The sequence below is a fragment of the Triturus cristatus genome, chromosome 7 (genome assembly GCF_964204655.1).
Source record: "Triturus cristatus chromosome 7, aTriCri1.1, whole genome shotgun sequence".
Classification (NCBI taxonomy): domain Eukaryota; kingdom Metazoa; phylum Chordata; class Amphibia; order Caudata; family Salamandridae; genus Triturus; species Triturus cristatus.
Window position 1 is genome coordinate 72373367 of NC_140590.1, and position 14905 is coordinate 72388271.

At 43.6% G+C, this 14905-nt stretch overlaps 1 protein-coding gene across 1 annotated transcript in view; it reads left to right on the plus strand.

Annotated features, from left to right (window-relative positions):
• The window catches only part of LOC146808853 (phospholipase A2 inhibitor and Ly6/PLAUR domain-containing protein-like), a 120451-nt gene that overhangs the window by 12569 nt on the left and 92977 nt on the right, over window positions 1-14905 (plus strand). The window contains exon 2 of the mRNA XM_085614244.1: window positions 12960-13079. Coding sequence (XP_085470370.1) covers window positions 12960-13079 — 120 coding nt within the window. The remainder of the gene's footprint in view (window positions 1-12959; window positions 13080-14905) is intronic.

The following is a 14905-nucleotide window of genomic DNA, read 5'->3' on the forward strand; positions in this document are numbered from 1 at the left end:
CTTCAACAGTGCCCCTCATCTCTCTTTAGCCCTTCTCTCACATGTATTTCATTTGTTTGACAGCACTTCTCATACCAGTGTAGGGTGTTGGAGCACTTTACATCGCACACACATACAGAGACAATAAATCATACAAATATAAAGCAGTAAATAGAAACTGTTACGTAAGACAAATGTGACATAAAGGGTTAGGATTCATACGTCATCCATACTGGTAGACATTTTTTAAGAGTGCTGGTCTGGAGAAGAACAAACAGGGTTCAAAATGTAACAACACAGTGGTTAGTGTTGTCTTTACTAGTGCTACTTTATTTCTAGACAAACAAACTCCTAGCATTATTAGCATCATGACAGATTGGGAAAAACAACTTTCAAACCTGTGTCATGCTGTTTTATTGCAGCTCTTTGATGGCAGATTTCAAAAGAAAAAAGGGCTTAACCTATATTAACATGAATGTCAAGTCACATCAGACAATATCTTTAAGCAATTATAATATCACACATGAATAATTTTAGTATAGACTCTGGGAAGCACAAAAAAAATAATTTCCTTCATAATGACCCAAAAATCTATTAGAAAAACATTGAATTAATGGTAACTATCACAGTATCCACAAATTCATTGAGACCCTGATATAAAAAAGAAATTAAACAAAAATAGTAAATTACAAAGATTTGTCAAACACAGAAAAAAAAAAATATATATATATATAAACTATCCAAACAAGTTCCACATTCATTCCTAGATAATAAAAAAGCAAAAGCGTGAGTCATCAACAATATGTGGGCAGCCAATTCCTCAATTCTCCCAAACATATAGGAAGATATATCAAGAAGAATATGTACTAGGGTTCCATAGTTTCTGCCTCCTGGCCAGCTCACTGTGCTATATTACGAATCCTACTTATGAACTAAAAGCAGCAGCCCACTGAGCTACCTACATAAAATTCTGCCCTGTGGTCTGCATTGTACACGTTGTTTGCAGCAGGCATGTTAACCCTCTGTGCTGCCTTAGAAGAGTTAAATATGCTACTAGACAAAACTACTGATGCCTCTCCAGCAGGAACATAAATCACCAGCATTATCTCGAAATGTTTATTGGGGTTGTGCGAAGTAGTCCAAAAGGACTGAATTAGCACCCCTGAAAAATAGCTTGGCTTTAACTTTCCCAAATTCTATTCTTTTGCATGTATTAAATAAAGTTCTCCGACAAAAGGATGCACTGTGTTTTGAACACATTATTTTTAAATGACTGGGTTTAAAACAAGCATTCTTTGCAAAGTAATGCAAAAGAAAATAAGAGTATGAAAAAAAGTTTAAAAACTAAAGGAGAGATTTGCCCTGAAGCCCCGGTACTGAAGTGCACTACTTCTCACTTGTAATCTGATCAAATGCTTAGACTCATGGTGCAGGAGAGCCAATGAGTGGTGTGGTGTGAAGTGAAGTAAAGTGGAGTGGAGTAGAGTGAAGCAGAGTGAAATAGAGTGTCGTAGAGTGAAGTGGCAGATAGTGGAGTAAAGTGGCTTAATGTGGCATTAAGTAGAATGGAGTAGAATGGAGTGTAATAGAGTGGAGTGACATAGAATAAAGTAAAGAGGAGTAGCGGGTAATAGTGTAGAGTGTTGTAGGGTGGAGTAGAGTAGAGTGGAGAAGAGCAGAGTTGAGTAGAGCAGAGTGTCCTGCAGTGGAGTAGAATGGAGTAGCATAAAGTGAAGTGACATAGAGTAGAGTAAAGTAGCATGGATGCTGTAAAGTGGAGTAGAGTGTCGTAGAGTGGAGTGGCGTAGTGTGGAGTAGAGTGGAGTAGCTTAGAGTGTTGTGTAGTAGAGCGTTGTGGAGTGGAGTACAGCATCATAGAGTAGAGTGGAGTGGAGTGTCATAGAGTTCAGAAAAGTAGTGTGGAGAGGAGTGGAGTGGCATAGAGTGGAGTAGAGTGTCAGAGTCGAGTGTCATAAAGTGGAGTGCGCAGATTAGAGGAGAGAATTGTAGAGTGGATTAGCATAGACTGGACGGGAGCAGAATGTTGTGGAGTAGAGTGTTGTGGAGTAGAATCTCATAAAGTGACGTAGCATAGAGTGGAGTGACATTGAGTGGTGTGAAGTAGAGTGGAGTGGCATAAAGTGGCTTAGAGTGGCATAAGGTGAGTAGAGTGAAGTGCAGTAGAGTGGCACGGCATAGGCTGGAGTAGAGTGGAGTGGTGTAGAATGGTGTAGACTGGAGTGGTCTAGTTGGAATAGTGTCAAAGAGTGTTAAAGAGTGGAGTAGAGTGTCTTAGAGTGTATTGGCATGGAGTAGTGGAGTGTAATGTTGTAGAGTGGAGTGGCGTAGAGTGGCGTAACGTAAACTGTAGTAGAGTGGAGGAGAGTGTTGTAGAGTGGAGCGGAGTAGAGTGAAATAGAGTGTTGTAGAGTGAAGTGGTGTATGGTGGGGTAAAGTGGCATAAAGTAGAATGGCGTAGAGTGGAGAGTCATAGAGCGGAGTTTCAGAGTACAGTAGAGTGTCATAAAGTAAAGTGCTGTAGAGGAATAGAGTGTAGTGGAGAATGGTGGAGTGTCATATAATGGAGTGTGACAGATTAGAGGAGAGAGTTGTAGAGTGGATTGGCATAGAGTAGAGCAGAGTGTTGTGTCGTAGAGTGGAGTAGAGTAAAGTGTAATAGAGGAAAGTGGTGTAGAGTGGAGTGACATTGAGTAGAGAGAAGTAGAGTGGGGAAGAGTGCCATAGAGTGGAGTAGAGCGGAGTAGCGTAGAATGCAATAGAGTGAAGTGGAGTGGCATAGAATCGAGTAGAATGTTCTAGAGAGGAGTTGTATAGAGTGGTGTACAGTTGAGTGGCACAGAGTGGAATAGTGTTATAGATTGGATTAGAGTGTCTTAGAGTGGATTGGCATAGAGTCAAGTAGAATGTTTTAGAGTGGAGTGGCATAGAGTGACATGGCACAAAGTGCAGTAGAGTGGAGAAGAGTGTTGAAGAGTGGAGTAGAGTCGAATAAAGTGTCATATAGTAGAGTAGAATGGCATGGAGTGGAGTGGCATAGAGGGGCATGGATTAGAGTGGAGTAGAGTGTGGTTGAGTGGAATAGAGTAGAGTGGAATAGAGTGGAGTGGAGTAGAGTAGAGTGAAGTATAGTGTCCTAGAGTGGAGAAGCGTAGAGTACAGTGGCGTAGAGGGAAGTGAAAGAGTAGAACAGAGTAGCATGGATGCCGCAAAGTGGTGTGACATAGAAGTGGAGTAAAGTGTCGTACAGTGGAGTGGTGTAAAGTGGAGTGGCGTAGAGTGGAGTATAGCATTGTGGAGTAGAATGTTGTAGAGTGGAGTGAAGTAGCATAAAATGGAGTACAGGATCAGAGTGAAGTGTGAGAGTGGAGTGTCATGTATTAGAGGGGAGAGTTGTAGAGTAATTTTCATAGACTGGAGTGGAGCAGAGGGTTGTGGAGTAGAGTGTCATAGAGCGGAGTGCAGTAGAGCGTTACTGAGTGAAGAGGTGTATTGTGGAGTGACGTTGAGTGGAGTGAAGTAGAGTGGAATAGAGTGGAGTAGCATAGAGTGGGAAGTGTGGACTAGTGTGAGGTGCAGTGGAGTGGAGTAGAGTGTGGTAGAATGGAGTGGAATAGAGTGGAGGTGTTGAGTGGAGTATAATGGAGTGGCGTAGAGTGGAATAGTATCACTGAGTGAGGTGGCATATACTAGAGTATAGTAGCGTGGAGTGGCATAGAGTGGAGTTGCATAGGGTGAAGTAGAGTGCAGTTTTAGAATTAAGTGGCATAGTGTGGAGAAAATCTTGTGGAGTGGAATTGTGTAGAGTGGACGAGAATTTCATAGAGTGGAAGTGTGTACAGTGTAGGCCGTAGAGTGGAGTAGAATGGAATGGCGCAGAGTGGAGTAGAGTGCTGAGTTATCAAAAATTAGAGGGCCACTGTAACAAATAGGGAGCGAGGAACCAGGGTAAACACAATTGAGGAAAGACAGAAAGCCTCCAACAAACTCCCTTTAATATTTTAGTGGGTATGCCTCAAATTATGATCATATTTGTAGTCGAGCCAAAGACATATACACAAATAGTTAGTTGTTCATTTTTTTTTATTCTCAAAATTCCATTAGCCATTGAACGCATTTTTTTCTTATTCTTGTTCTTTTTCGGTACAAAAAATATCAAAACAACATCGTAAAACAGTTAATGACAAACATTATTTGGGAAGAAAAACAGTTTTCACCTACCCAACATCCACTCAGACAACATGCACTCCACACTCTTTCATACCACAGCTATGTTAAAACACAAAGGATGTAGGAGTATCATTGCCTCCCTAGTTTGAAAAGCATCTATTATTGTAGCGTCATATTTTGTTTAGGTTTATACTGAAAATATTGTATGGGGTAAATATGAGAAAAGAAAGACACAACTTTCTTTCTGTTCTTTATAGTTAATACATGGTGTGCTTTAACTAGCACAAAGTGCACCAACGCACATTTCAGTGATACACCATGGATGTGGTAACACCTTCTTCAGGAAAAACAGAGAATTAAAACCGGAGTTGGATAGGGAGGAACTCAAGTAATGGCTCTTCAGTGACTGAGTACAAGTCACAGGACAGGAGGTCTCAATTCACACTGGGTCATCGGGAGAAAATGTACTCGACCGTCTCCACAGGAGACCTTCCTTCACGACAGAAAAGTAATCAGATAGTTTCATCTATCTACTCAATTACTGGTAGAAGGTGTTTCTGACCATCTGAGCCGCCTGGATTTTTTGCTTTTTGAACACCCAATTATTGAGTTTTTACTGTGGGAGAGCCTCATATGTATGACTCAGTGAACTCATGATGAAAGAGACTGCATGTGGATTTTACTGATGTCCCCCGGGTGAGAATAGGCCGCTGCGCTGCATGCAGACCCATGTGTACATGTGTTTGCACATGTGTAGGGGCGGTGCGGGGGAGATTCCTGGCATGCGCAGTCCAGAAGCAGGTACAGATAGAATGGTGTGGCAGGAATTATTCAGAGTTGCATGGTAACATGGAATTGGCTTTATAGTATGGGAAGAGAAATGTAAGGGAAAGTTAGTGTGCTTTACTGTTTACAGTGAAGGAACACTCCATTATTCTCCTATGAAGAAGGGGACCACATGGGGTAGTTTCACTTCCCTAGGGCCTCCAAATTCCAGACACGCACCAAAGTACACTGTAAGTTGTGTGAGAAGAAGTATTCTGCTGAGTCCAAAGCCATATCTGTCCTGCTTATGGGTCATCCAGAAATGTCATATTCCTCTAACTCAACTCATAACCAGACCCTGGCTGGGTGTGACCCTACCAGGCTGGATTAATGACCTTCCTCCCCAAGCTATAGCATCAGAGGCCTAGCCCTTCACCGCAAGCATTCCAAGGGCGAAGGTCTCATGGTGGGTGAAGCTGCAGGTTATCCATCAGCAGCTGTTACCTAGTGCCAGGCACCAAGCTGCTCTGGAGAGAAGGCAGAAAGAGGGCTTTTCAGAGACCATGTGGCATGAGACCCCTGGACGCTGCCATTTTGAACCATCCCAGAGGCCTGTGCAGTAGGAGGGAGCAGGGGGCAGAGAGGTGATGTGTCGCTGCCGGATAGGACAGAGGAGCCTTCCTGCCAGCCCCCTCCAAATTCTTTTAAAAGGTCTTGGACAGCAACCACTCTGGGGTGTGGTCTGTTGAGGAAGACGGGTGCTGGAGCCTGGTGCCATGGGCTGTTTGAAGGAAGAACACCCTGACTGTCCCTGGACCCTGAATTGCGCCAGAAGGGGAGTCCAGGACCAGTGAGCAGAAGCCTGGGTCTCTGCGCAAGAAGAAGAGAGGCCCAGGAGGAGAGCCAGGTGAAAGGCTGAAGCAGGGAGCCAGTGAAGACAGCTCCCTGCTGGGTTCACCCTCCTGGAGACCAGGAGGGCGGCGGAAAGTGCTCCCAGTAGTTGGGGTGCACCACCAGGAGCCAGACGAGGCCAAGATGGTGAGAATTTGTCCCCTGGGGGCTGAGATATGCCCCCCAGAAGGTAGGCAACATTTGACCCCTGGCTTGAACCATGACAAAGCGCGTGGGGCTCAGCAGCCAGTCTTGCATGGGCCCCCGGGGTGGGACAGGTCTCAGGGGCTTCCCCAGAAGAAGTAAAGCCAGGGAACGCCATCACGCTCCCTGTGAAAGTGCCCAGGAGGGGTGCCAGGAGCCCACCCTGGCCCCCGAAGACATCGGAGGAGGGGGATCGCCATCGCACCCCCCTCGAAGAGAGCTCTGGGGCCCAGGACCCCCAACTACGGGCCCCACCAAAAATGAAGCCAAGGAGTGCCGTTGCACTCCCCATGAAAACCTTTGGGGCCCGGTACCCCCAACTCTGGGCCCCCATGATGGTGGTAAGGAGGAGGGGTACGTGCCATCGCGGGGCCCCCCTCGTGGCAAAAGATAATGTCAGGAGCGCCATCGCGCTCCCCGAGAAGAATGTCCTGGGGCCTGGGACATCAACTCCGGTCCCCGAAGCAAGGAAGACCAGTCGGGGAGCGCCATTGCACTCCCCGTGAAGATTGCCCCAGAGGCCCGGGATCCCCAACTCCTGGCCCCAGTGTGAAGCTGGAGAGGGGGAATTGCCGCTGCACTCCCTTGAGCAGCGGGAAGGAGGGGGGAGTGCCATCGCACTCCCCTAGGCCTCGCTGGGCCAGTGGGAGTCTTGGCGGAGCGGACAGACCAGAATAAATGCACAGGCTCCCGCGGCTGCACACAAAGGTAAGGGCCGAGAGAGAAGCCGTCAGGAGCAGTCGGGTGGGCTCCCTGAGCTGCTAGAAGGTTACCTGTGGCAAGAGGGGTCCGGGTACGACTGGGCCCCCCTCAGAAGAGAGGTGGCAGCGTGAGGCCATCTCCGAGGATAACTTGGCTCTCCCCGAGCAGCGGGGGAGCCGCTGTTCTCTTATGCAAGGGTCTCCATTAGGGCCACAATACACCCCCACTGGAGACTTGGCACTACTGACACCCGGTGCATGCTGTCTTTCAGATCATCTATATGATCACAGTAAAAACAGGGTGATTTTCCTACTTTACAACACACTTTTGCATCAGGCTAAGACAGATCTGGGGGACTTTTACCTGATGGACAGAGGATGTTGAAGACACCTTGCTCTGGACTCCATTTGGTGGCCTGCTGAACTTGGACAAAGACCCCTCCCGACCACTCACGCAAAGAACCTCAGAACAGTAATCAACATCCAACTCATGTTGACCACCCAAGAGAACACAGTCTCCATTTCCTGCTCCCACACACTCAAGATGCCAAGAAGATCAAATGACTTGCTGTCAACACACAGAACTATCCCCGAGGGCCTCATCCTCAGCTAGCTGGACTGTGGCAATGCATTCTATTCAGGCTTGTCCTCCAACTTCCCAGTTGTTCAGTAGGACTGGACCTGGAATAGACACTGCTGTTTGGCCTCTGTCTGACACCCTGTGAGTCTCTAAGTGCCTCTGCTGAGGTCCTGCTAGGCTTTAGAAGTCTATGTCTGTGGTGGATTGGGACTTAAAGGAATACAACCAGGAGGTGAAATCTTTGACCAGGATGAACTTGATTGGTGTAGCCAACCTGTGCTCCTATTCTGTCAGTGTCAATTTGCACCTAAGTCCTGCTCTACCATGACCATTGACCATTGGCTCCATTATTAGAGTTTCTTGGTGCTATTTTCACTGAAACAATTTAAAATTCATATCTCGTTTTCCCCTTATTGTATTTTTTTCATTTTGGTTGTCATTTGTTATTATTATATGTTACTTAATTTTTCTAATTCTGTTTGTCATTTTTATTGTGTTGCATTTCATTAGGTACTGTATAAAAACTATTAAAATTGTCCAGTTTGTCTGATTCTGTGAACTAAATGTAGGTGTTGCAACAATTACTCAATCTGCATAGTTTTTTGTCCACTGCTTGGTACATTTTCAAACTATGGAAGTGCTGTGTAGAGAAAGACCCCAGAGAGGGTTGTTTTGATTTCTTAATAGTAATCATTGTTATGCCCTAGTTGTACTTTTTTGTGATAGTCCTTGTGTTCTCTTCCTGAATACCCATTTTGGACTACAGGCTTGCAATATTACTCTTTAATATATTTAAAAAGTTAGGAAGGATGCAACTCTAAAATGAAATAAATGTAAATGTAAGGAAGAAATGTACATTTTTTAAATGAGTTGGAGAAATTGCCTGTCATTAGTGTGGGGCTTCTGCTCACACACATAGGGCCTTATTACCAGGTTTGTCGGTCCACCACGGATGGGCCATCAGGGTCGGACAGCCACATAGCGATACGGTCAGTCGGACCATAGCGGACGGAGGAACCAACCTATGTCCAAAACACTCAATGAGCCCGTCGGAGCATCGGTCCAACCATAATACCTACAATAGGGGCAGAAACTGCAGAGGCACTGCCGTAGAAATTACGATGGCTCTCTGCCCTCTGCCTTTACATAGTGGTCCGACCGCCATGTAAAGGCAGACGGAATTGTTGTTTGAATGGCCCCTCGCAGGACCCCATTCCCTGTGGGCCTTTGCTATGGGCCCAGGAAGCACATGTGATGCCCCCCGAAATATCCACACACCGTGTGCCAGACACCACATGGTGCCTGGCACAGGGTGCATAAATGTTTGGAAAACTGCTCTTTTTTCATTGTGGTTTGTGCTGAGGCCATTTCCTATGGCCGCAGCACAGCCCGTAATGCAAAAAGCAGTTTTCCGGCTGCCCGCATGGCAGTCGCATAGTAATTGGGCAGGTGTAACTACCGACATATAGCCGGTAAGACACCTGCACGATACACGTTCGACCGCCATTGTAATGAGGCCCATAAGGACTTGAAGGAGTCACACTATATGTGGAGCATTGACATTTATCCAAAAATTCATTAACTATTTGCCATCTACGATTGTCTAGTGGAGGTCCAAAATATCGCAACTAGTTAAAATGCTTTTGAGTGTAAATCTCAAAATATAAGGATTGTTGCTTACAAGGCATATGTTGCCTATAGATGTGATGTGTGCCTAACGCTCATTGTGAAATGGGTAGCAAGTAAATTGTACACTGTGAAAACATCTTTTATAAAAACATAGAGCTGAAAACAGAATATATGGCAAAAAAAATGTGAACTTGCACCTAAACCCACTATCAAGTCACGCCGCAGAAATATGTTAGGTCTGGAGGCATAAAGATAAACTAACCAATCCTGAACTATGTGCGACATTAGTTAGGCTTTCCTTATGGATTTATGAATTAGATACAGGTCGATATATTAAAACTTAACTATGGGCCAGATGTACATATCTTTTTAAGGTCACAAATGCTCCAATTTGCAGAATCGGGTTGTTTGCAACTGCATAAAAGCTTTTTGGTGTGCAGATATATATAATTGCAATTCGTTAACACAAAACATATTTGTGTTGACTACCACATACCGATACCTTGTTTGAAAGAGGTGTCTCTTCCAAATACCGAATTGGAATGGAATGTATTGGTGTTTTGTCACTGAAGTGTAGTTGCAAAACATTAATACTTTACCACCAAATCAAAATTGGTGGTAATCTATTAGAAATATGGAGGGGTTCCCATGGGACCAGTTCCTGTTGAGAATGTTAAACAAGATACTTTTTAGAGTAGGGAGTGGTCCAATCGACCACTCCCTACTCTTAAAAAATGAAATCTAAAAACATTCTGTTTTCCTTTGAAGAAACAAAGTTGCATTTAAAAGAAAAGTTTGCTTTGTTACAAAGAGATCACAAACATAGTGGTCTACTGACTTCTGCAGGCTACTAACCCTGTGATGGCTGCGATTCCTACTGGGTCACAAATTGTGATCTACCTCAGTAATATTCATGAGGTAGGTTGATGTGAGACCCACTAGGAATCGCTATTTTAAAAGTAAAACTGTCATTCATTAGTAATTGCAATTTTTAAGTTGCGATTCAGTACTACGCGCAATTTGGAAATCGCATTTCCTCATGTTGATACATCTGGCCCTAAGTGTGTTGAGAATGTGGTAACCTGTGTTTGGAGTCTATGTCTCTGCAAAATATGTTTTTACTTGCAACAGTCGTAAAGGCATAATATTATGATGAAGGTTTTAAAATTATTCAGTAAAGATTTTTAATTCATAAATGGACTGAATTCAATTTCAGGACACAGCATGGCACATACTTTAAACAACTATTGCAAAATTATCGATTAACAATTGATTAGAACCGGCAACTGTATAATATGGCTAGTGCACAGAACAATCACCATTATTCGTGCCACTCGCCATGTTTTTGCCTTGATAGCTCTTCTCTTTGATTCTGTACTGTTTGAAAATTGGTGTTTTGATCCTGGCGGGCAGTGCAAGTTATGGTCTGTTTAGTGTGCATGGCATAGCTGGCTTCAGCGCAGGTGGTTCACAGTTCAACAGTGTTTGATGGTGTCCCCCAACGACCACCTCGGCCACGGATTCCTTCACTACCACCCTTCAAGTCTCCATAACCACTCTCTCTCAAATGCATTTAATTAGTTTTATAGCGGCGCTCATACCAGAGTAGGGTGTCAGAGCACATTACATAACACACAGTGACAATCAATCATAGGTGTGTAAATCAGTGTTTAGGAAATGTTACATAAGACAGAGGACTACAAGGTCTAGGAGACACGTGTCATCCATACTGATTTGACAGTATAGTCTAATAGCTCACTGTTCAATATCAGGATTTTAACTTATAAACTGCAAGTAACAAAAGGATCTCTCAGACAAAGGCAGTGACCCAGTGACCTATTTACATTACATGCACTTGTGATCTGCATAGTACAAGTTCTTTGCAGCAGGCATATTAATCCTCCTCACTACCTTACTATGAGTCAAACGTCCGATAGACAAACCTCTGATCTCTCTCTAGGAAAAACATTAATTGCTGGAGTTATTATGACATTTTTATTGTTGCCTGAAAATTGCTGGAGGCCAGGAACGTGGCAGCGGGTGCTTTTAAAACCATAATATACTTGCAAACATGACAGCAAGTCAGCGCCCGGTGCAGTTGCAGCGGTCGCACAGCTCTAGAGCCGGCCCTGGACAATGATTTACGATAGCAGCTAATTAGAATGGTTTTGCTTGTTCAAGTAGGAACCAAAAGTCAGATTTTAACTAGGATTCTTTTTTGTGTGTAATTCAATGCTTTTTAATGATGTACTTAAATTCAAACAACTGTGTAACGGGTGGTTGGGTGCAGGGCCTTTACCCAACCCATTACTTCAGCCTTGCGCCTTCCATGCTCCACATCCCTACACTCTCACAGGAGTGGGACCATCAATTAATGATTCAACAAAACACACCACTGATTACACCGACAAGAAATTCAACTAAATTGAAAAGTGTTAATCGATGCATTAAAGAAGATGTTCATTTTGTATAGTTGATACATGTAAAATACCACCTCAGTCACTTCCTTTTTTTGTCACCAATATAGTAGAATCTGTTTATTGTAGTTATGTACATTGTGTATCAGTCCTGTCGTCTATCACCAATTTCCTAAGATATATGATTTTCTTTAAAATATCGATTAACACCTTTCAATTTAGTTGAGTATTTTGTCTGTATAATCAGTAGTGTGTTTTGTTGAATCATTAACTGATGGTCCTACTGCTGTAAGGACGTAGTACTGTACCTAATGGTTCCTTTCCTGGCAGAACCACTGCTTGTGTACCGTATCCATCCCCAGATTCTGCACGTGACTGGGTTACCTTATTATTATTGTCGATCTACATCCCTGGGCGTCAGACACTTGTGGTGTCTTCCCTTGGCTGCAGTATTTCTTTTCACTGTATGAAAGTTCTGAATGATAACAGATTCACAAATTATTCACAACATGGTATTTGGATCCAGCACTTAAACTGACGTCTTGCATGTGGTAACACTTTAAAGCCCACTCGACAACTTGTAAAATGCTTGTATCACAAACACTACTCAAGAGTTTTACACCAAACCAACAATCTGAAATTGTACTATCATGGGCAAGTTCGGTGTAGATGCGATGAGCGGGTGGGCTGTAGGTACAAGCAAAATTTCCTATGCACGCAAAAATGCGAAAGCACATCTTTTTTTACCACATCATCTTACTTTTTTTGCCCTTCATGGAAATGCACCAACAATGACATGCCAGCTCCTAAGTGAATGCATCAGGGAATTACATGGTGTTACAAGGTTTGATGCAAGTCTGTTCACTGAGTCAAAAGTGATGTGCAAATCAAAAAATGACTTTTCAGTGGAAAGTGTGGGTGAACCATTAATATCGACAGATAGATAGATAGATAGACAGACAGATGGATAGATAGATAGATAGATAGATAGATAGATAGATAGATAGATAGATAGATGATAGACAGATAGATAGATAGATAAATAGATAGATAGATAGATAGATAGACAGACAGACAGACGGACGGACGGACGGACGGACGGACGGACAGACGGACGGACGGACGGACGGACGGACGGACGGACGGACAGATAGACAGACAGACAGACAGACAGACAGACAGACAGACAGACAGACAGACAGACAGACAGACAGACAGACAGACAGATAGATAGATAGATAGATAGATAGATAGATAGATAGATAGATAGATAGATAGATAGATAGATAGATAGATAGATAGATAGATAGACAGATAGATAGACAGATGTGTGTCATTGTTGATGTCAAGTTGCACTTGATTGTGTACATCACCGCGAATCACCGTTCTGTTGATTACCTACATGGCTACTGATATTAACTGATATTACTGCCAATAACAATGGCTCAGTAGTAAACTTAAGTTTCAGACAATTATAGCTGCCAGCAAGCTTTATATAATGTACCATGTTTGAAAATCACTACAAACTGCTGCTGATGTCATAAACAGTTTATATTTGCGTCCTTCTTTTATACAGAATAAATAAATGAAGTTTGCTTTTTGCAGGATGCGCCCTTCAGTGTGAAGTGTGCTATGACAGGACGAGCAAGTCCTGTTCGGGAGACATGAAAACCTGCGAGGAGGGGACCACGCGTTGCCAGACGGACGTCACTGAGATCATATTCTGTATGTAGTCAGGTGATAACCTTGTGTGTGCTCACCTGTGGGAAACAGGACTCAAAAGAGGCTGGAAACAAAGCCTTCAATGTTGAATCATGATAAACCTAACTCTGCCAGGATATCCTAGCGGGTGATTAGTGCACTATACAAATCAACATAACATAACCTCTGGGGTGGAGGAACCACTTTGTTGGAGTAAGTCACACCTACTCATGTTCAGTGGTGGCTGGCATCTACCAGGTGGGGGAGCAGGGGCGCACGTGGCAAAAATATTATAAAAAATGATATAAAACTTACCTGACATGACGTTCTTGCTGTGGACCTCTTCTGTTCTGAAAGCGGACGCTGGAACTCTCTTGCCCAATCCTGGTGCTGCTCACATGCAGCATGTGAGCAGTGCCAGGATTGGTAGGAGCCGCCTCACTCGCCGCTCCGGAGCACCCTGGAGGCCTGCACTGTCTTTCTACCCTGGGGTGAGAGGTTTAAAGTGCTCATTTGAGGCTGGCCGTCACAGGACAACCAGCTCAAAAGACATGCGTATTTTAAACAGGGCCATATCAGCGCACGCTCTTCCCTGCACTCAGCAGCGCCCCCTCCCCACCTGTCCTGGCGCTTGGGACGGGGTGAAAAACAAAATGGCAATTATTTGCCATTGTACTTTTCATTGTTGGGGGATTTTTAAGTGGGGTGACGCACCTCCACTCTAACGGAGGAGCCGCCCACGCTCATGTTTGTGAAATGGGTCTACAACTACAAGATCACACATGGCAGCAATCAAATCAACTCACCTATAGAGAAATCCCAAAATCAGCCCAGATGATTTCAGGGACTTGTTTGAAGGGGAGTGCAGAACTGTGGTGTGAATGGTCAGATGTAGTTTATATTGCACCAAAGATCATTTTTATTATGTCCCATTGTACTAGATATTTTCGGCAGTAAATTGATTTATATTTATTGAAGAGATGATCTATGATGTATTAATCAGGAATCGATAAATATATTTTCTTGCTGAAATTATTTATATTTACCCATGAGCTGTGAAATATATTAACCCATAATCTAGTAATCTAGTTTACATTGAAGTGCTGTGCACGTCTCCATGAACTAATTAAATATTGAATGAAATATTGCATGAAGTATTGAACAATATACCTCACAACCCCCCTCCCCAAGACTCCATGGTGGTTTCCCTGTCTGCACCAACTCTGCAGGGAAAACTGTGTTTGTTTTGGTTTGACTGGAGCATTTTTAAATTTCCCGCCAAGCGGGAGCAAGCACAAAGTCAGCTCCCAGTGCGCGGGAACTTTAAAATGCTGCAAGCGGACTTTTGATCTCTTTCCTGCCCGCACTGAAGTGGTCAGGGAAACAGATCAAAATATTGCTTCTGCCCCTAGGGAACTGCATTAGGCTGAGACCCCCCCTCCCCATTTCTTTTTAAAGAAATGGCCCTGGGGGAGGGGTCCCCTCGGTCAAACAAGGCACTAGGAGGGGGGCATCAAGTTGTCTCCATCGATTTCATAAATGATGTCATAGAAAATGTCATGAGTGATGTTATATGTGAGGTTTTAAGCAGTGCATGGAGGTGCCATAAGTTATAGTTAGTACTGCTAACTATAACTGCTGAATTACTGTGCTTTATTTAGTTCAAAATTGTAACTATTATGTTACTTTAACCTTTCTTTTACTTCTGTGTATATATAAATGTTTATATATGAAATGCAATAAACCAATACATGGAAGAATATTGAACCATATATAATGCATTGTAAACCATGATAGAGTCTTTTCATGGTGCAAAGTTGTTTAACGGGGTAACGAGGTGACACATGGTG